The 20,296-nt window shown below is 50.6% G+C and overlaps 1 protein-coding gene across 3 annotated transcripts in view; it reads left to right on the top strand.

Moving 5' to 3' along the window:
- Positions 1–18,355, top strand: part of AP2M1 (adaptor related protein complex 2 subunit mu 1) — a 45,514-nt gene extending 27,159 nt beyond the window's left edge. For all 3 annotated transcript variants that reach the window (XM_065410302.1, XM_065410300.1, XM_065410301.1), the window contains 9 exons: positions 3,218–3,483; positions 5,121–5,203; positions 10,951–11,086; positions 11,226–11,367; positions 14,586–14,705; positions 15,323–15,458; positions 16,358–16,455; positions 16,664–16,775; positions 17,231–18,355. In XM_065410302.1, coding sequence (XP_065266374.1) covers positions 3,218–3,483; positions 5,121–5,203; positions 10,951–11,086; positions 11,226–11,367; positions 14,586–14,705; positions 15,323–15,458; positions 16,358–16,455; positions 16,664–16,775; positions 17,231–17,365 — 1,228 coding nt within the window. In that variant the 3' untranslated portion in view covers positions 17,366–18,355. The remainder of the gene's footprint in view (positions 1–3,217; positions 3,484–5,120; positions 5,204–10,950; positions 11,087–11,225; positions 11,368–14,585; positions 14,706–15,322; positions 15,459–16,357; positions 16,456–16,663; positions 16,776–17,230) is intronic.
- The last annotated feature ends 1,941 nt before the right edge of the window (positions 18,356–20,296 follow it).

Below are 20,296 nucleotides of genomic sequence, written 5' to 3'. Positions count from 1 at the left end.
GTTTGCTTGCAACTTCTCTCTAAAAGAATGGCTTGAAATAAATGCATGTAGTGCATCTGCCAATGCAATGTAACTAGATGCATGCATAAATAGTCGTTACCTTTCTTAAACTCCATATCCAAACAAAAGCACAGTGCATTTAATTCAGGATACCACGGAAGGGTTCACTGTAACCTTCAAGCACTGTTTTTATTTGTATGGTTAACTCCTGAAGTAATCCTACCTGCATTTAAACATGTGATCTCCATATAGACCCCTGGTAGGAATGTGCTATTAAATGGCAAATTGCATGTATCCTCTAATTCTTGAGTATTTGGTTCAAACCAGACTCCATTAATATTGCTCTTGTGCTTTGTGGTTATCACACTTGTTCTTAGTTGTGCCAAGCTGATGACCAAGTGCAGCATCTGAATCTTCTGGAAGTGCCATCTCTCCTTCATGCTCTGACTGTGCCTGACTTTCTATAATTCCCTGTGGTTGGACCAAGCCTAAGATGCTTCAGCCAAAACAATAGCCTTTTAGGAGAGAATGGTGTCTCAGTCAGATCAGTAATATCACTCCTGATATCTGCTGGTAGGGGAAATCTAAACTCTAAGCAGGCTTCTCCTTTAGATGCAGTCTGACACTTGGAGGCTTCTTCATTCTTGGTGTCTGCCATTTTATTTGTAATAAACTGCTCATAAGAGTGCGAACTGGGTAATACTGATAGCGACTTGGGTATGGCTCCGACTAAACACCCAATTAGAGCTGCAACTAAACAGCACAGAAATCTGTTGGCACAGACAACTGCTGAGTGACCACTGCATGTTAAGTTTCTGTCTGCAATGGCTTCACTGCTGTCACAGCTTGTGACTTTCCATGAAGTACCTCCTTCGCCACTTGTGCCTGGAAATGGGGAGGGGGTGCTGTTGGTCTCTCCTTATCTCTTTGAATTCATTGTGCCTTGTGTGTGTTTCTAACCCTTTCTCTTGTTGCTGTCACTCCTCCTTTCTTCGCTGGCGCCATTTCTGTCCATCCCATCTCATTGGCTGCTGTAGCAATAGGTAAGAGATGCGTGGCAGGCCATGACTGGCCCTACGAAGTGGGGAATTGATGTGCTAAAAGGTTTCTTTCATTTGAGGCTTCCTCTCTGTCTTGGACCAGTCCATGACGCTTGGGGGTAGAATTAGTTAGTGGGGAAGGATTTAGCCCAATCCTGGAGCATTATCGTTCATTGCAGGGTTTATTGGGTAACACTTCAGTATTACTGAGAAACTTAAACTCTTCAGGATGAGAAGTAATTCTTATCAGCCTGTCTGCATCTTGAAGACCAAAACTAAACTAGTATTCTTCGAGGTTCTTAAGTAGTAATACTTGACAATATAGTGTAAGTGACAAGGATTGAAGGGGCTGGAACTTACCCATCCTCAAAATGGACTATTTACTATCCAACTCACTAATATTAACTATACCCAGTATCTTGATTACCGAATTGCAGTAGGCAGTTCAATACCTAACAACCTATTAGAAATAAAGTGTTTATCTTCTATATCAGTGGTTCTCAAACTTTAGCAACCTGAGGACCCACATTTTGACTTACATTTTTTCATGGACCCCCAAACTCCCTGCTCAGCTCCAGGCCCTGCCCCCGCTCCACCCCTGCCCCTCCTCTTCCCCACCTCTTTCCTCCTTCTTCTCCTCCTCCTCCTCCTCCCTCCCAGCGCCTCCTGCACGCCGCTGAACAGCTGTTCCGCAGCATGCAGGAGGCATGTGGAGGGAGGAGGAGGAGTTGATCAGCAGGGCCAGTGGCTCTGGACATGACTCTCAGATCCCTTGGAGTACCCTCGTGGACCACCAGGGGTCCGCAGACCAGTTTGAGAAACCCTGTTCTATATCATAGGGTCAGTCCCAGAGCAGAGGTATTGAAGGACTAGTGTATGGCTCCTAGCTCATTCCTTGGTGTACAGACTGTAGTTCTCAGGCTTGCATCAAGAAAAGAGTGTAAAAAGCCTCCTGACTTACTCCCTGGATTCCTAGTCTTAACGGACTTTCAGCTTAATTATGGGAGTACAGTCTGGTAACTATGCAGTGATCAGGATTCCAAAACCTTCCTGCTACATAATGCAGACGGTTGAAGAGCCAGCCTCTGGAGTTTAGTTCTAGGTTTAAATTCCACATCTCTCAAAAGTAAAGACATTTGTACAGTAAGGACTCGGTCTAGTGCACATAAATTGTCAACTGTATAGTAGGTTTTAAGACAGAGGACCAGAATGGTAGTGCATCATGTTGCCATTAAGGGAAATGGCAGAGCTACATAGGGGAAGCTTGCACAGCACCTGCCTGCACTATGCAAATACACTAGTGCATTTCCATTAGCATGTTGCACCATTGGAATTCTAAAAACCATCAGTCAAACCACTCGGCTGTTCTATAGTTGAATATAGCATAATAAGGAGTAGCAGTGTAAACTGGAAACAAGTAAAATAGGCTCTAAATTCTACACTTCACCTACTGGTTTGAGCGTCCTCATTAATGCTTGCTGTGTTCAGCGATGAAGCAGATCTGGGAACAATCCCATTCCTGACCCCGCCTGCCTCCATATATCAGGCAAGTGAATCTAGTAGGATTTGATGGATTTTCACAATGGCATGTGATATGACAGCAGTTCCTTCCATGCAGAAGGGGTTGCAGTCAACCTAAACATCAAGCAAGTTGTGGGGGGCAGCAGGTGTAGAAGCCAGGCTGCTGTGAAGCTTTAAGGGGTGGAGAATAGGAAGTACCAGGCTGTTGTGTATTTAGTCAGAATTGGGTTTCTCTCTAACTAGGCCACAGCCTGCCATGCCTTTTGGCCTCTGACCGTGCTAGTCAATGAGGGAGCACTAGCAAGGTGAATTGAGAGGAAGCCTCTTGTTAGGCCAGTTGAGAAATTTCCATCTGGAGGCAGATGGGAATTGACATTGAGCCTTAATCCAAAGCTTCTTAGAGGTCCAGTAGATTCTTTCCTTGTCCCCTTCACATAGTATATTGCAGGATTTAACATCTCTTAACTCTGTTCCTGAACTCCGTTAGACCCCATTAGCTATAATGTCCCAAACACCCTTCCTGATAAGGGCCGGGTGCACATAGCTGTAGCGTAACACATGTAGACATTCGGCAGCTGGTCAGAAACTGTGGCCAAACCTGCAGGGTGCATATGGAGTTTAATTCTGTTTTTCCGCCTCTTGTGACAATCCTCTAGGCGGAATGCAGTGGACGCCTTCCGTGTCAATGTCATCCACGCACGGCAGCAGGTGCGTTCACCTGTCACCAACATTGCCCGCACCAGTTTCTTCCATGTCAAGCGTTCCAACATCTGGCTGGCTGCAGTCACCAAGCAGAATGTCAATGCTGCCATGGTCTTCGAATTCCTCTACAAGATGTGCGACGTGATGACTGCCTACTTCGGGAAGATCAGCGAGGAGAATATCAAGAACAACTTTGTGCTGATCTATGAGCTGCTGGATGGTGAGGAGTTTCCCTTATGACCCCTACTTGAGACACCCAGTTAGTTCCCAGGATCTAGTCAGACATAGCTTACCGCCATCCCAGTGTTGGCTCTCTTTGTGTAGTTTGTATGGGGCAGGGCCATACAGCTTCTAGCTCTGCTTTAACGTTCCACTGCATTCTGCCTTCCAGTGCTCTCAAGTGTAGGACGATGGAGCTTCCCCCTTCTCAAACACTTACACTTGTTAGCTGCTCCTCATTTCAGTAGTGAGATTACCTGTGCTATCCTGGTGATGAGGATGGCGTAACGTAGAGAAAGTGAAGCAAATCACTGCTTCAGCAACCATCATTGAATCTAATCAAGAGCTGGTGGCCATGCCATGGGGGCTGTTTGCCCTGTTCCTTACTTGGAGTTAGAGCAAGTCCGGGGAGCTAACACCTCAGCCCTCTCCTCTCACTGAGGAGAGAGTGCAATAATATGCCATTGGAAGCAGCTCTGAACTGCACTCTTCTATCTGGCTATTACCGGGACCTCTTTGGATGCTCATTGAAACTTTTTTTGATGCTCAGCGTATTTAAAAAAAAAACCTGCTTGGGTCCGTGGAGGCTAAAGACCTGCACTTGGGCTGATTCTGGGTCCTCATCTTGCCTAACACTAATACAAAGAGAATTATTTCTAATGCCTTGACTCTCTTGATAGCCAGTGTCAGCTGTTTCCTAAAACTGAGCTCCATCTTCCTCCAGACTTGAAATCAAAAGAATGAAACCAGTGTGGGTGTACTAGCATTCAGTAGCCTGCCCAAAGGTCACAGTTAGTGCTTGATAAACTTTCTGCAGGTCCCTCTTGATGGGGGTAGAGGAGAAGCTAGAGAGCTGTAATTTATTGCCATTTCTCTTACATGGCAGGCTCTGCCTTTGGTGCTCAAAGCCTGCCCTCTCCTAGCAGAGTGGTAACCGTTCCTGCATGTGCAGTGTCATGTTATATTCACATTACAGGTTTGCCATCCCCGCTGGATTTTGTGTAGGTGGCCCGCTCTCCCCTGGAGGGGCCAAGTGCACGTCTTTCTCTGTAGCGAACGGCTGTTTCTCTCCCCTGCTGGCTCGCACTGCGGTGTCACTACTCTGCTGTTATTTTTTTAGGTTTTGATTTTTATTACATCTTCATGCGAAAATCAAAACCTAAAGAAAATGCTGCAAAGATAGATTATTCTGCTGTTGGATAGACCCTCTTCACTGTCCCTTGGATCTCTGTGGATAGACCCTCTTCAGTGTCCCCTGGATGTCTGTCTTGTCTTGCTGGTATTTAGACCCTGAAGTACAGCCCTGTGAGAGCTAGTGAGCTCCCCACTTTCAGATGAACCAAACTCTCCCTTGCCCCCAAACTGGCTTGAAAATACGATTTCCCCCATACAGTCACGGCCGTTAGTCCAGCAGGGCTGTCTCTCTGCTGCAGAGGAGCATTCTGGTGCGAGTCTTGGGCTGGTCATGTCTGCCCTGCTTCCAGGTTCTGTGGAGGGAGGGCGGGCATCCATGCGCCAGCCCTTTCTCCCTCTAGGAATGTTTAGTGCTGGGGGCTGCTGGTGTTGGAAGTGACTTACACCCTGCAGCTCTCCTGTCTTGTGGGTTCATTGAGCTGATTATTCTTTACCCTTCTGTAGAAATCCTGGACTTTGGCTATCCTCAGAACTCTGAGACAGGGGCTCTGAAAACCTTCATCACTCAGCAAGGCATCAAGAGCCAGGTAATGAGGGGGATTCGGGATATAGTAGCTCTGTCCTGTCCCTGGTCTATCTTGGTATAAAAATCTGTTTAAGGAAGTGTAGGGGGTCTCAATCTCTTGGGGGAGGGAATCTATCTAAACTACACAAACTTTGACCATGGGACTTGAGCTGGTCATGGTCTTGAGCATGGTATAGGATGCTGGATAGATTGAGGGAAGGAGAGAACCTGAGCAGTGTCTCACTCTGTGTTTATGATGCACTTGCTCTATCTCTTTGTTTCTCTCCCACGAGGGCAGGGTCTGAGCTGGGGCAGCTCTGATCACTCCTTTACTTGCAAATGTTCAATAGTTTGATTTCATTGCACCAACTGACAACGAGGCTGGCAGGTGGAGATAAATATGTATCTGGGTAAGTCCTAGACATAGCCCGATTAGGGAGAGAACTTGTTCATATCCCTCTGCTAGAGCAGGATGGCTCTGACTCCTCTAGTCTACTCTCCAATTCTCAGTGTCTCAAGCCATGGGGCTCTCACCTTCACCTGGGTGACCCTTTTTGCAGCCTGATGAGTCTTGCTGTTAATCTCCCTTGTTCTTAGTTACATGGCCTTGCCCACTCAGATTTAGATGCTACTTTGTTTAGCTTTTGTATAATGGTAGCACCTAAAACCCCCAAAATGAAGTTAGGTTTGGCAGTGTACAGACACCATGCAGTGTTTGTCCCAAAGAGCTTAAATCTAGGTAGGGGAAAAAACAGTGCTATCACTAGATAATAGAAGATCCTTCATGTGCCCAAAAAGGAGGGCTGGGTGTTAAAGGAGGGAAGCTTAAGCCTCATGAAGGAGGGTGTAACCCTTTGCTGTTCAGTGCTTTTGGGCGGCACAACCTGAAATAGAACTCAGAATTGGGCTTGTTTGAATTCTCTTGGGTAGGCATTGCTTGTTTCCTGGGGCGAGAACTTACTGATGCACTCCACTCCACAGAGCTGTTCATGACATTTACCTGCCATGGAGTAGGAGTTGGCCATGAGGCAGAAGGGCCAAGTGGGGTGAAATAATTCTGCCTCTAGTGCAGTTGCAGTTCATGTTGGACCCTGTGGAATTGCTGGAGGCACAGCAGTCATTCAGCTCCGGTTCCGAATGGCCGTCCCCAGAGCAGACCAACGATACACTCCATCTAGTGTAGGCAAAAGCCATGCAATTAAGAGTGGAGAATATCACTTCTCCTCACCTGCTCTGCATAGGCAGAGTTGGAAGAAGAGGGGAGGGGTCTGAAGTCCTAAGCCTGGTGAGTTTCTCCAGGGCTGCAGTCCAGCTCCCTTCACCTGCACTAACTTTCCCAATAACTGCTTTTTTTAAACCAGGAATCCAACAGCAGTGGCCTCACCCTTGGCCAGCCCAGAGCCCCGTCCACATTCCCTCTTGCACAAACTGCTGACTTGTACTCCAGCAGGAAGTGTCAGGGGCCAGATGTGAAGGCTCTGGAAAGGCTGCTCTTCCAGGCTTCCTCCCTCCTCACCCCCTTCTGATCACTCCCGCCTGCTGCAATCTGACACGCAGGGCAGTCAGTGCCCAAACTGGCTGAGTCAGCTCCAGTTCCTAGGAACACTTAAAACTAACCATCTCCGTCACTTCCTTCCTTCATATATTGTTTTAAACACTGCTCTTCATTCCTGTTTTTAGCAAATCTTCACGCTGTTAGGCAATAAGCTGCCACATACAGCTCAGGCTCCATCACCATTATACCTAGCTCATTCAACAGCTGGCCAAAGCCCCAACTATGCTGTTACCTCTGTATTACAGAGTAGTTTAGACTATGGTCCACCTTGATCCAAATAATAGTTCTGCTTTGCATGCTGGGATTCGGTCAGTGGGCTTCACCTTCATATTCAGAACAAGAGCAGGTACAGTCTGCGTCTGGCATTGTACTTACAAGGCCCTCCGATTGTTCTGCTTGAGAGTCCTACCATATTTCCAGGGCTTTATTGTTCCCACCATAATGCACTCTGCGTCTTCTATCGAAGAAAGCCAATTTTGCTTGGAACCAGACTTCTGTTAAAGCCAAGGACTTTAACTGCATATAACCATTGAGACTAAACCTGCAAAAGCATGTACACAGGGCAGTGCTAGGTGGCTTGCCTGCCCTGTTTGTGCAAAGACATTTTAGGCCTCAATCTAGCTGCAGTGTGGAATAGACTACTGTAAGCATCCTTCAGTTCCAATTAGCCTGACTTATGACACTTTCCAAATAGGTTTGAACTCTGCTTCCTTGACCAGGGCCGTCCCTACCAATTATGGTGCCCTACACAGCCCAAGCACCTGCTCCTCCTCTCCCCCCCCCCCACACGCAGAGGGTCTGGGCTGCGTTCAAGGCCTGCGGGGCCAGGGAGGCAGGAGTTGTGGGAGGCCACTCTGGGGGAGGGGACTTGGGGGAAAGGGTCCCCCCGCACTCACCGGTGGTGGGAAGTGGAGCGACCTGGCTCCAGCCGTGTCGCTCAGGGGAGGGGGAAGGACCGCCCCCCTGCACTCATGGGAAGCGGAGCAATGTGACTGGGAGCTGGCAGAGTGGAGCGGGCTGAGGCCGGGTTGCTCCACTTCCTGCCGCTGCCGGTGAGTGTGGGGTCACTGGGGGAAGAGGCTTGGGGGGAAGAGGTGGAATGGGGGCAGGCCAGGGGTGGAGCAGGGGGGAAGGCTGAGGCAGGGCAGAGGGAGATGTCCCGGGCCCCACACCCCTAGGGACAGCCTTTCCCCTTGCAGTGGGCGCAGCCCGTGGGGCGGGCTGGCCAGGGGATAGGGCTGGGCGCCAGAGCTGGTGCTGCCACATATGCAGCACGCAGCTGCCTAGGGAACAATAAATTTGGGGCAGTTAGATGCCCCAAATTTCATGGTGCCCTAATCAGCTGCGTATTCTGCGTATGCCTAGGGATGGCCCTGCCTTTGACACATTGACCCCTTACCACATCCACAGGAAGGTCTTAAACTATCCAAAATGCACATTGCCTTCTTGGAAGGGCTGGTAACAATTGGATACAAATGTATCCTGGAAATGGTAGTTCTGACCAGTTATTGCTTTATAGCTTCTCAAAGCAGCTCCCAGGGGGTGCTGGAAAGGGTGTCGTGTCACTCTGGAGATCATGACTGATATCAGTGTGTCCCTTCCGGTCAATATTGTGTACCCACATAAGGGGTAGTCTGTCTTCTAGGGAGACCCGGCACTAGAACACAGCATGGTACAGATTGCATTGATCTGCCTTGGAAGAAGCTTGCACTATAGCTTGGCTCATCTTCCCTTTCATGAGAAACTAAACTCAGCTTTTGAAATCTTTTTTCCTAATGGCCCTGCTCCTGGGCAGAAAAAGGGAGGCCAGTTTGCCATCTCTATCCCCTCTATTATAAATAGGAACTAATTCTAGGAAAAAATCTCACTCCACACTTTCTCCCCCCCTCCTCCCCCCCGACTCAAAAAATGTGCCCTATGGGAACTTTCTACTGCAATTCCCGTCCATCAGCATCTCCCTTACTTCTCACTTATTAGCAAAGTTCTGGACATTCTGCAGCTATAGAAATTCTATAGCTACAAAATGCCTGGTAATCCCCGCTCTGAATTGGAAGCCTCTTTGCATTCCAGAGCCGAGGGCACCTGCTGATTAGCACTCCACATGCACCCACAGGAGATGACTTGCTGGGCCTGTCTCCGTAGCTGCGTGTTCAAAACAGAATCCTGCAACACCATAATATTCCGAGGATTTAGTGAATACAGTAGCTGTGGGGCTGCCTCAGCAGAGCCAAATACCTTTGAACAGTTGAGGTCCACCACCTCTCTAGCTCCATTCAGTAGAAGCAGTTGGGCTCTGTCCTCATCTGGCTGCTGGACAAAAACAGCCCAACAAAGTGGCTTGAGCAGTTACTCACCTCAAAGCAACATTCATCCAGTTGGGCTGAGCTTGAGCCATACACCCCACTGGCTTTCCCATTTGTGACAGCATCCTGTGAAGTGGCTCTGACTACATGATCAACCATGACTTGCATCTGATAACCAGTAAATGTTCCACTGACTTGTGCCATTACAGAAATTGGAGGCTTGTGTGCATGACCAGGTTTCCGTGTCACAGAAACTGGAGCCCTGGGGATTCATGTCTGCTCAAGCCTCCCCATTCCTGCCACTATGCCTAAAATTGAAGCAATAGTTTGGCAAAAATATTCAAAAGATTGAAGGCTACACATATAAGGAGGTGGCCAGTGGGGTGGGTGAGAGACCATGGGATACCCTGCAAGGTATTGAGCAAAGTGCTGTATGGACAGTGCCCTGCAGATCCTGAGCTAGTATCTTGTTTTTTAACAGGAAGGCAATAGTCTAATGGCAGCATGAGCACAAAACTGGAGATATTTGTAACGTAGTTAATGAGGAGCCTTGCATTAGAACCCAATTCCCTGCTGTTCATGTGCTTGGTTTAAAATATGGAGTTCCCACACTGCCCCCTTGTGGCTACAGCCACAGGACATGTGAGACAAAAGGCTGATGTTGCCCAAAACATATCCATTTTCCTGGAAGAATCAGGATTAAAATGGGGTCTAATGCTGAGAATGAAACCTAATGTCTGAGAGACACAGTCCCATAGCAGTGGATGCAGAGTACCTCCTGCTTCATGCTAATATCCCCTTTGTGGTTGTGCTGGGGGAGTGCAGAGTCTAGACCCAGTGCAAGGGTGTGTCTTGCTATACAAGGCCTGGTGCCCACCCACGTGTTCTCCACTGTGCCTGCCCTGCTGAGCAGACTGCAGGCTCCTGCCTTGCCCCTGTTCAGTGGTGCCTTGATGGGTCATGTAGGGAAGTAGTCCCTTCAGTCCCTAGCCTGACCTTACAGAAAAGCCTTCAACTTGTTTGTGCTTGTTAGCTGCCCAGATAGTGACAAGCTAACCTACTGTGTTCCCCTCCTGAGGTAGCCCTGAACCTAACCTGCCTCTTTTTCCTCTTCCTCCCCTTTCCTGCTACTGACCTGCTTGCCTGTTAACTCTGTGTGCACAACACTTGCTGCTATACATCTGCTTCCTCTCACTCTGCGTCTGACTGGATCTGCCTATAGCACCAGGTAGGCAAACCTGCTGTACGGCCCAGCAAATCCTTAATGCTCTTAGTGGCGCAGCTGAGTTAGTGGGATTAGATCCAAGAGCAGCAGCTGTTATACTGACCCTGTGTGTGTGTGTGTGTGTAACTTGACATGGAATGGCTGTCCCCAACTTGAATATTCTTGAGTGTCTCTTGCTAGCCATTGGAAACAGGTCTGATCCTGGCCTGACAAGTCTAAAATTCAGTACAAAGCGTGTCAAACTCATGTCTTGTTACATTGGTCTGGTGGCATTATTCTTGGCTAGCCCAGGGTTTGCTGTCAGCCATCATGGCTCAGTAAAACCTGAACTGCATTCTAGGTCTAATTTCCCTGTACTTAACCCTTGGTCTAACTATGCTCCACCTGACCTAATGGAGAAAGACCTATCCTTGCTTCCTTATGTCAGAGACTAGAGCCAGATGAGTGTGAGAATAATCAGTCCCTTCCCAGAACAAGGGAACCCTTCTTATGGACACTGCACTCTAACTTGGCTATTGATACCCAACGGAGTATCATGATGGCACCCCAGATCAAGGCAACATGGCCGATTGTGTCTTGCACTGCAAGCAACTTACTCTATATTCAGCTGTAAACTACTATTCTGGATTCAGTCTTAATGCTTAATCTTGGGTTTCCAAAGAACTATCCTCTTCCCTCTTCTTCAGACTAAAGAAGAACAATCGCAGATTACCAGCCAGGTGACTGGTCAGATTGGCTGGAGACGTGAAGGGATCAAGTACCGTCGGAATGAGCTTTTCCTGGATGTGCTAGAGAGTGTGAATCTGTTAATGTCACCACAGGGTAAGTGGAAGGGAAGCCGGCTTTTGTCACAGTGGATAGGCCTGGAATCGGCAATCTCCCCAGGGGGCAGGAGTGGGGATTCTGTAGGTAGCAGTCTACCCTCCTGGTGCTGCTTCAGCCTGTGCTCTTCTCCACCCAGGTCAGGTTCTCAGTGCCCATGTCTCTGGCAGGGTGGTGATGAAGAGCTATCTGAGTGGAATGCCAGAGTGCAAGTTTGGCATGAATGACAAGATCGTCATTGAGAAACAGGGCAAAGGGACTGCGGATGAAACAGGGAAAAGGTAAGAATGTTAGGGCAGGATTCCTTAGGAGCCAGGGACTTATCAGCTCTGTCTACCAGATCAAAAACTGCTGTGAGATCTTCCATCATCTCCTTGAGAACTGGATCATTGGATGTCTTTGAATATATTGCATTGACACTTGTTGCTCTGAAGGTTAAAAAGGGAACGCTGGCCTGAAGGCAGCAGCGTAGAGCATTTTGCTGGCTTGAGAATATTCTGTTTCTAGGACCCGGGGCCAATCTGGTGCTAGTTGCACAGAAGCTTTGGTGCCATTATTCCACACAAGGCAGTGAGATCAGAATGGGAGTAGCTGGGCTCCTCTAGGTCCAGTCATGGCTGTGCCCTACTTGGCTGCAGAGGGAACCAACTACTCTAGTGGCTCTTTACTCAGACATGCCAGTGTGGAGTTGGCGGTCTGGGGGAGGCTTTGATTCCTCCACTTCCTCCCTACGGTTGTCACCTGCAGGGATCCCCTGGGGAGCTGCTTCCTTCCAGAGTACATAATAGAGTACAAGCAGCCTGTTCTGGCCAATGCTACATGATCACTAGCACTACACGTAGCATGAAGGAGGGAGCACAGGCTAATCTCCCTTTCCATGACTAATGTTGCAGCTGACCTTTGAGCCCTGATTAGAATGGCCAGTTAGACGAAACTTCCTGTTCATCACTTGGTGTTAAATGTCTCTGGGCAGGGTCGAGCAAAGAGCAGGTGATGTGGGAGCTGGAGGCTCCTCCCTGGTGAACCTTGTGGGCTTAGTTGTTGTTGCCCCATGCTCAGTCAGTTCCCTTGCTCTCGTGCTGTATAGAGAGGCTTGTGCTCTCTCCAGCCTCCCTGCTCGGGACTAGAGTGCTGACTCAGGCGGGGGCTGCCGACAGCACTGAGCGGCTCCGTCCTCCCACTAACCATTTGTTACATTTTTCTCTTGTTTTCTGCTGACCCCAGTGAATTGGGAAGGTAGATAATCTGCTTTTGCTGTGTGCGCACACTCCGCTCCCCATCCCTGTCTCTTGCTTTGCGTGACTTGTGCATGTGACTCCAACTTCTGACACTTCTCCCGATGGTTCCTGTGACTGAGCTGTTACCTGCTTACTCTTCAGAACAAGCCAAGAACTAGGACTTCTCTGGTCCCTTTAATCCCATCTGTCCAGGAGCTAGGTTGGAGATGGTAGGCTGAACAAAGCCCCATGTGACCCTTGGCAAGGAGCTACAGCTCTGGGAAATCCTGAGCTCAGCAGTTCTCAACCAGGGGTCCGGGGCCCTCTGGGGGGCTGTGAGCAGGTTTCAGAGGGTCCGCCAAGCAGGGCCAGTGTTAGATGCGCTGGGGCCCAGGGTGGAAAGCCGAAGTCCCACCATGTGGGGCAGAAGCCTGAGGCCCTAAGCCCCACCATCCGGGGCTGAAGCCGAAGCCTGAGCAACGTAGCTTCATGGGGGGGGCCCAGTGGCGTGGGCCCCCAGGCAATTGCTCTGCTTGCTACCCCCTAACGTCGGCCCTGGATTTCATATGCAGAAAAACATTTGTTGTGGTACAGGTGGGCCATAGAGGTTTTTATAGCCTGTTGACGGGGCCTCAAAGAAAAAGGTTGAGAACCCCTGCTCTAGTTAGTAAAGTTCTCTGCGTTGGGTGGTAATTCTCCACCACTAGTAGCTAATAGCAGCCATCTCTCTCCAAAGCTCCTTTATTGGCCAGAAGCGCTAAGTGGGGAGACAGGATGGGAGTTTTCAAAGCAGGTTTGCCAATTGTAAAGCTGCCTCTCCGAGGTAGGGAAGCAGGAAGGGAAACTCCCCATCTCGGTGATCAAAAGCTGAGCTGTCTCTGGCCATGGCAGCAGTGAGCAGGAGCACTGAATTCTGGTACTGAAGTGCCCAGCAGTGGTAACTGTCTTCCAAGTTCCAATGTATGGAGGTTTTAAGGCACAAGTGACTCGGCTTTGGTGTAGAATCTAGTTAGGCAATCTTGAAGTCCCAGCCTCTCCATAATTCTCCTCTCAGTAGGACTTTTCTATTCTGCAAAAGTATTAACTATTGCAATAAGCTGGCTAGTCCAGCGATAAAGGCCTTCCATAGATACATGGGAAGGCACCAGGACCTAAAGGTGTCTCTCTCCCTTGGCAAAATAGAAGGGCCTTGGGCTTCTCTGAAGAGGAAGCAGTAGGCAGATGCCACTGAAGAGTGGCCCGTGTCAAGGCTGCAATACAAAGGCTGTGTATAGTAGACAGCGACCAGTCAGACTGGAGTCTGTCCTTGTAGCCTCCACCAACTGGCTGCTTTAGGATACAGATGATTGCATAAATGAGAAGCAAACTGCTTGTTCTTACACAGCTCCCCCATTGACCATGAAGCCCTCAAGGCCTCCCAGCTGCCAGACTCCTGCACTCTGGCATCCTTTCCCTGTCACTTTTGGTGGCTGTGTCCCTTTCACGCATCCCCCTCAAAACTTTTTGGGGCAGACAAGTGCCCCTTGCGTCCTCAGAGGCAGTAATGAGGATATTCAGAGTGCTGGAATCCAGTTGCTGTCCCAGGCACTCTGGTCATTCCAGGAGCAGCATCTATCTGACTGACCGGTACAATGCCAGAAACTCAATAGCTGAACTTAAGACCTATGGCAGGGAAGCATTGTGCTTCACAAGCCAAACTTGTTGTGCTGGCTGGCTCAGTGAGGAGGGGTTGTGGCCCTGGAATGAACCACTGTTAGGTGCATGGAAACATGGCTGGTGACTAGAAAACTTCATAAGGTGGAAATTTGAGAAGGGACACCCCAGAGGGTCAGAGTGGAATAGCGCTGTGTGCAGGAAAATGCTTCCTCTCCCCTCAGACTTCACTGCAGGGACACGCCTGCTTGGGTGAGGTTGGCTGAGTTTCCCATGGCCCAGTGAAGTGATGTTAGCAGGGCAGACTCCAGCATTGTTGTCCAGCTCAGATCATGGGGGACGTCCAGCCTAGGCCTGGGTTTAGGTTTCTCACTTAGGAAAGTGTCCTGAAGGTCTGATGTGACTTCAGTGGTTCACTGAGACAAGGAAAGTGTGTGTCTGAGCTGGCAGGCCTGTGTCCCCTGAATCTCTCCTCCCTCCCTGCCTCCCTCACTTCATGGATACACCTGTGATGGCAAAGTGCTCACATAGCATACTCACTGTGAAACACGACATGGGCAGACCCCACGTGCCCCATGACATTCTAGGGGGCTGCAAATTGGACTGTAACTTTCTGTCTTGTGCTTTAGCGGCAAACAGTCAATCGCCATCGATGACTGCACTTTCCACCAGTGCGTGCGGCTCAGCAAGTTTGACTCGGAGAGGAGCATCAGCTTCATCCCACCTGATGGAGAGTTTGAGTTAATGAGGTATGGCCACTGGGAATGCAGAGCCACTGCATTGGCCTCCCTCTGTGCTGCTAGCTCCAGCTGACCTCAAGTTCCTTGAGCACTAGCGCACCCTGCCTGTCTGGTCCCTCCTTCTCTCCAAGGGGCTTCACAGGTCTATATGCTAACAAGCTGAGCCTTGCACCTCCTCAGGGGAGAATGATCTGCTCAGCTCCCCACTTTACAGATGTCCCAGAGGTCAAGGGCCAAGGTCAAGGGCCGAAGCCCAGGGTCATCTTAGCCATTCCCAAAGCAGTGCATACAGATCCCCAATCTGTAGGGTGCAACCCTGTTTCCTAGCACTTAAACCAACCTCTATGTGACTGGCTCGAGAGCCAGGGACAGATTCCAGGAATCCAGACTCCTAGTCCTGTATCTTAACCATTGGCCTATACTTCCCCCATCCTGCTTGTGGGGCAGCTCACTTTAAAGGGTGGCTCCAGCTAGTGCTCTTAATAAATCATGGAGCCATCCAGCAGTCTGAGCTTACCTCTAGTGCATGGTTGGCCTCCCCATTTTTGGGAGAGCAGCTGCCATTTGAGGCAATAAGGGCCTTCTCCGTTGCAGGGTTTATTGATGTGTTCGTCCTATCCCTGCAGATACCGAACCACCAAGGACATCATCCTGCCCTTCCGTGTCATTCCCCTGGTGCGGGAGGTGGGCCGCACCAAGCTGGAAGTGAAAGTGGTGATCAAATCCAACTTCAAACCCTCCCTGCTGGCCCAGAAGATAGAGGTAAGACAAAGCCCCATGTGGTTTTGTGCCTTGGAGAGAAGCAGGGGGCTTAGCTGGGACCCCAGTATCCTGGGAGATGAAGTCTAACTGTGCAAGACTAGAAAGGCTCAGTGTTGGTGCTGCCATGCTAGGGAGATAATGGGCTACGAAGTCAGCTGTGTGTGATCTGCCTGAAAAGTTGCACCTCCGAATTGAGACCATTCCCTGGGTGCTGGCCTGGACTCACTTTGTGCTCTTCCAGGCACCTGCCCAGCAGCTGTTCGTTGAGCATTCCAGCCACTGTTAATGCTTGTGCCCTTCTCACTCGCCTGATGCTGTGAGCGGCCCCATTGCTCACTGCACCCAGAGGTAACCAGGCCAATTACAGATGTGCAGCAGCAGAGCCTGCTGCCAGGGGGAGCATAAAACTGCAGTGCAGAACTCCTGACTACCTCCTCCAGGTGTCCATGGTGTCCATTAATGTAAACCTGTTCCCCGCATGCACACACCTCTGCAGTGGGGTTTACCCTTCCTGGGGAGGACTGCTTGTAACACCTGCTGGAAGGCATATTCATGCTCCCAGCCCCCCCAATGCTTCCTCAAGCAGAGCTGCCTGCCTGAATTAAAGGGAAAAGGCTTCACTTGGCTCCTTCAGCACCAGTTGGCAATTGTGGCTCTAGGGGGTTTAAAGCTCTCTCCAAGCCCTAGGGTTTCTCTCCCTCTCATGCTATAATTCCTGGCGCGGTATCTAGTGTTTCTGCAGTAGCAGCTAGCTTGTGAGCCCTGGAATGGATGGGATAGGGTCAGAGGATCCATGACTGGGCAGCTTGTCCTGTCTGTTTGAGTTAAGGTGAAGTTGCCCACAGACTCTTAACCCCAGCCAGAGTTCTTCCTGCCCCTGTTAACTAACTGTCTTCCAGGTCCGAATCCCAACTCCCCTCAACACCAGTGGAGTGCAGGTCATCTGTATGAAAGGGAAGGCGAAGTACAAGGCCAGCGAGAATGCCATCGTGTGGAAGTAAGTGAGCATGGTAGCTTGGACGTTGCCTGCATGGGGGGGCAACCACACTTCCATGCAAATCAGGAGTCGCTCCACAACTCTGCTGGGTGCTTGGGTCCTGCAGCAACCTGTCTGCACTAGGCCAAATCCCTCTTTCCTAGGGGAAGAGGTGGAATAGCTGGAATCTCTGGTGGGTCTCTGACATCTCTGGCCTTTTCTTCTCTAGAATTAAGCGTATGGCTGGAATGAAGGAGTCCCAGATCAGTGCAGAGATTGAACTGCTGCCCACCAATGACAAGAAGAAATGGGCTCGGCCGCCAATCTCCATGAACTTTGAGGTAGGATGGCTGCATCCCTCCTCCTCAGACCCAAATCTAGCCTTGGGGGCACTTGGCCGCTGTCACCTGTCCTGCTGGGAGGAACCTCTGCTATGGAAGCTCTTTCCAGCTCAGGCTTGTTGGAGACCACTTTAGGAGCCGTGGGAGGAGGCCCACAGTTTGTGTTCCTAATTGCAGTGGGACTGTCCCCTGCGTAGCTGCCCTCTGGCAGGCCTTGTGGTTGCAGCACTCCCTGCGTATGTGCCTTCAAAGTCTCTAGAAATACCTTCCCTGTTCCTTTCCGCAGTTACCCTCTGGCTTGTGCCATGCCTGGTTTGGAAGAAGACTGGGCCTAGGACTAGGACTTCTATGCCAGGCTCATAGTATTGCATCCCATGATCAGGATCCCAGGTGCCTGCAGTGTTCTCAGGTGCTCTGCTCATACTCTTTCCATTGGTTGTTCCCTCTCTGAACAGGTCCCATTCGCACCCTCTGGCCTGAAGGTGCGTTATCTGAAAGTCTTTGAGCCAAAGCTGAACTACAGTGACCATGATGTGATCAAATGGGTGAGGTACATCGGCAGGAGTGGAATCTACGAGACCAGGTGCTAGCTCCAAGAGGCTGGCGGGTTCCCTCTCTTCCCCAGCCACCCTCCCAGTCTCCTTGGTCTTCAAGTACACTTAAAGAGAGCATCTGTCTGGCCCCCTCTGCACACGGATTGGAAGTTAGACCCCTGTGGCTCACCTCGGGAATGGACTCTCTCCTGTCTATGATCTCCATTACCACCAGAGTGGCAGCTGAAGTTCAGAACCTGACCATGCACAGGAGGAGCATAGCTAGCCTCCTGCTTCCTGTCCCAAGGTGGGGAGGGACTAGTCTAACCACCATCCTCCTAGGATCATTCTAGGGAACATCCACCATTAAACTCTTCTGTTGGTGTCTCGCTACTTGCATCATATCCTAGTATTTTTGAAGTTCTTGTGCATATGTACTCGTAGAATAGGCCTGAAAACCATAGACTGGACAAATCTGAGTTGACGCTACCCTGGCTCCTGTACTAGCTATTGCTGTCGTGGTAGATGTTGTGCAGTCTGAGGCGCCTAGGTGTGGTGAGCTCACCAAGCCTCACCACCTTCCTTTTTTTCCTTGCAAAGTCTTCAGTATCATGTCCTGCCATGGGAAGGTTTGTGACCAAAAAGGATAAGGGTTTAAGACTCTTGCTGGTGTGTATGTGGGTGGCACAGCATTTCACAGCCCATATCAGGTCCTTGGAGCACTTACCCCCACCTGATGCTGGCTTGAGCCAGAGTCTGCCCTCCAGTGGATTGGAAACTCCTCTTCCATCCCAGCGGGTGTGGGCGCAGGTCATCCTTACTCTACCCAGGATGTGAACCTCAGGATCCGTCCTTGGCAATCTGAAATATGATGGCCAGTAAGAGAACCCTGCCCCAGCCTACCCTCTCCACACTTCTACCAAATGCTTCTGGGTCTATAGAAATGCTGCTGCTACCCACAGTCCTCTGCTTCTAATAGTGTGGTCTCCATTTTGTACACTTTGTGATTTGTCCAGTTCTAAACCTAATAAAGTACGTAGAACACTGGAGGCTGTGAGAGCTGCTGTTATGGGGGCCTTGAAGGAGCCGAGCTGGGACACAGGCTTTGGCCTGTAAATGCTGCCATGTTGCTGGAAACGTCAGGGCTCCCATCAACCCAATAGCTTGAAAGTTTGCCTGATTGGGATAGGTGAAGAGGGCTAGTGCAGCTCTTGCTTGCCAGTAATGGTGGCACCACTCACCTGGTCACTAGCTCCCTGGACTCTTGGGTTGTGACAGAGCTCCCCTGCAGAAGACACCCTCATTTTGCAGCTTGCTGCAACTGGGAGTGGGCAGAAGATGGGTTTGTAGCTGCAGTAGCCAGCAGTGCTGCTAACTTGTTCAGACCTCTGCCTTCTAAAATGACTGCAGGGCAACACCCTGTAGCCCAGTAGTAGATGGGCAGAACCCCCAAATTGAGGGGGGTCATTGATCTGGTGACTTTAGTGGCAATTTTCATTCAGGCAGAGACCTTTCACTGACTGGAGTTCTGGTAGCTGCTAGTGCTTGAGGCTTATGGAGCCTGGCAAGCTACACCTAACTTTGGTGAGAAGGCCCCTGGATTCTGGTGCAACTCCACCTAGACCAGGGGTGGGCAAACTTTTTGGCCCGAGGGCCACATTAGGGTTGCAAAACTCTACGGAGAGCCAGGTAGGGAAGGCTGTGCCTCCCCAAACAGCCTGGCCCCTGCCCCCTATTCACCCCCTCCCACTTTCCACCCCCTGACTGCCCCCCTCAGAACTCCCAACCCATCCAACCCCCCTGCTCCTTGTCCCCTAACCACCCTCTATCCAACCCCCCCCCCCGCTTCCTGTCCCCTGACCCCTATCCACAACCCCGTCCCCTGACAGGCCCCCCCAGGGACACTCATGCTTATCCAACCGCCCCCCCCAGAACCTCCACCCCATCCAACCGACCCCGGCCCCCTTCCCATGCCACTCAGAGCAGCATGTCTGGCCATCGCACTGCCGGGCCAGAGCCAGATGCACTGCCCTGCAGGAGCACACAGCCCAGAGCGCTGCCCACGTGGCTGCGAAGGAGGGGGGACAGCAGGAGAGGGACCGGGGGCCAGCCAGCCTCCCTGGCCGGGAGCTCAAGGGCCGGGCAGGATGGTCCCGCGGGCCTAGTTTGCCCACCTCTGACTTAGACTTAAAAAAGCCTTGGCCTGGCTGAACGACATACCAATGGCTGCACAGTAGTCGTGTGCTCATTATTTTGCTATGAAGCACTGTCCTTGGGTGTGGAAGTTGAGATCCTTTACTGTGGTCTTGGCCCTGACACAGCTCAGGAGGCAGATCTGGGCCTGTCGTCTTCTGGCCGGGAGCAAATGACCCAGCCAGTCTCTTCCTGCAGCAGAGCAGATTGCAAGGCTCGAGTGGGGTGGGAGGGGAACCCAGCAGTCGATTCAGGGGTGGGTGCATTGGGCTATGTTGGCTTCTCAATCCACTGAGATGAATGGGGCAGCTCCTCCCCCTGCCCTCTCATGTTAGGGTGTCTGCAGACTCAGGTAGGCACCTCTGCTTTGTTATCCTTAATTACCGTGAGCCACGCAGGCTAATTCTCAAAGTGAGAACAGAGCCTTTTGGAGCCCATCTCTGCAGCAGGGGGGTGAGATTCGGAGTCAGAACATGGAGCCTTCCTTGTAGCCTAATGCTGGAGGGCTTGTGCCTGGAATTGCCGGTCGGTCCTTGTCTGATAATGTAAGTCTGTCTCGGGACCCCACGTCAGGAACTTCCCATTCCTTTGGGGCATAGGCTGTGGCTCCCTAAAGCCATAGTGTCAGCGTGCGCATCGTAACGACGTCTGACCATAGTGAAGTGCTAGTTGCAGTAGGCACTGCCCTGTTTCCAGCGCCCTTTGTTTAGGGGAAGAGCATTACGCAGCAGCCTCTGCTATGGTCCCTAATACAAAAACAAGGCCCTACTTGCAAACTACTGGTACTACCTTAGA

This window comes from Emys orbicularis, chromosome 9 (genome assembly GCF_028017835.1).
Source record: "Emys orbicularis isolate rEmyOrb1 chromosome 9, rEmyOrb1.hap1, whole genome shotgun sequence".
NCBI lineage: Eukaryota > Metazoa > Chordata > Testudines > Emydidae > Emys > Emys orbicularis.
Note: the sequence above shows the minus strand (reverse complement) of the source record. Positions and strands in the feature narration are given on the sequence as shown.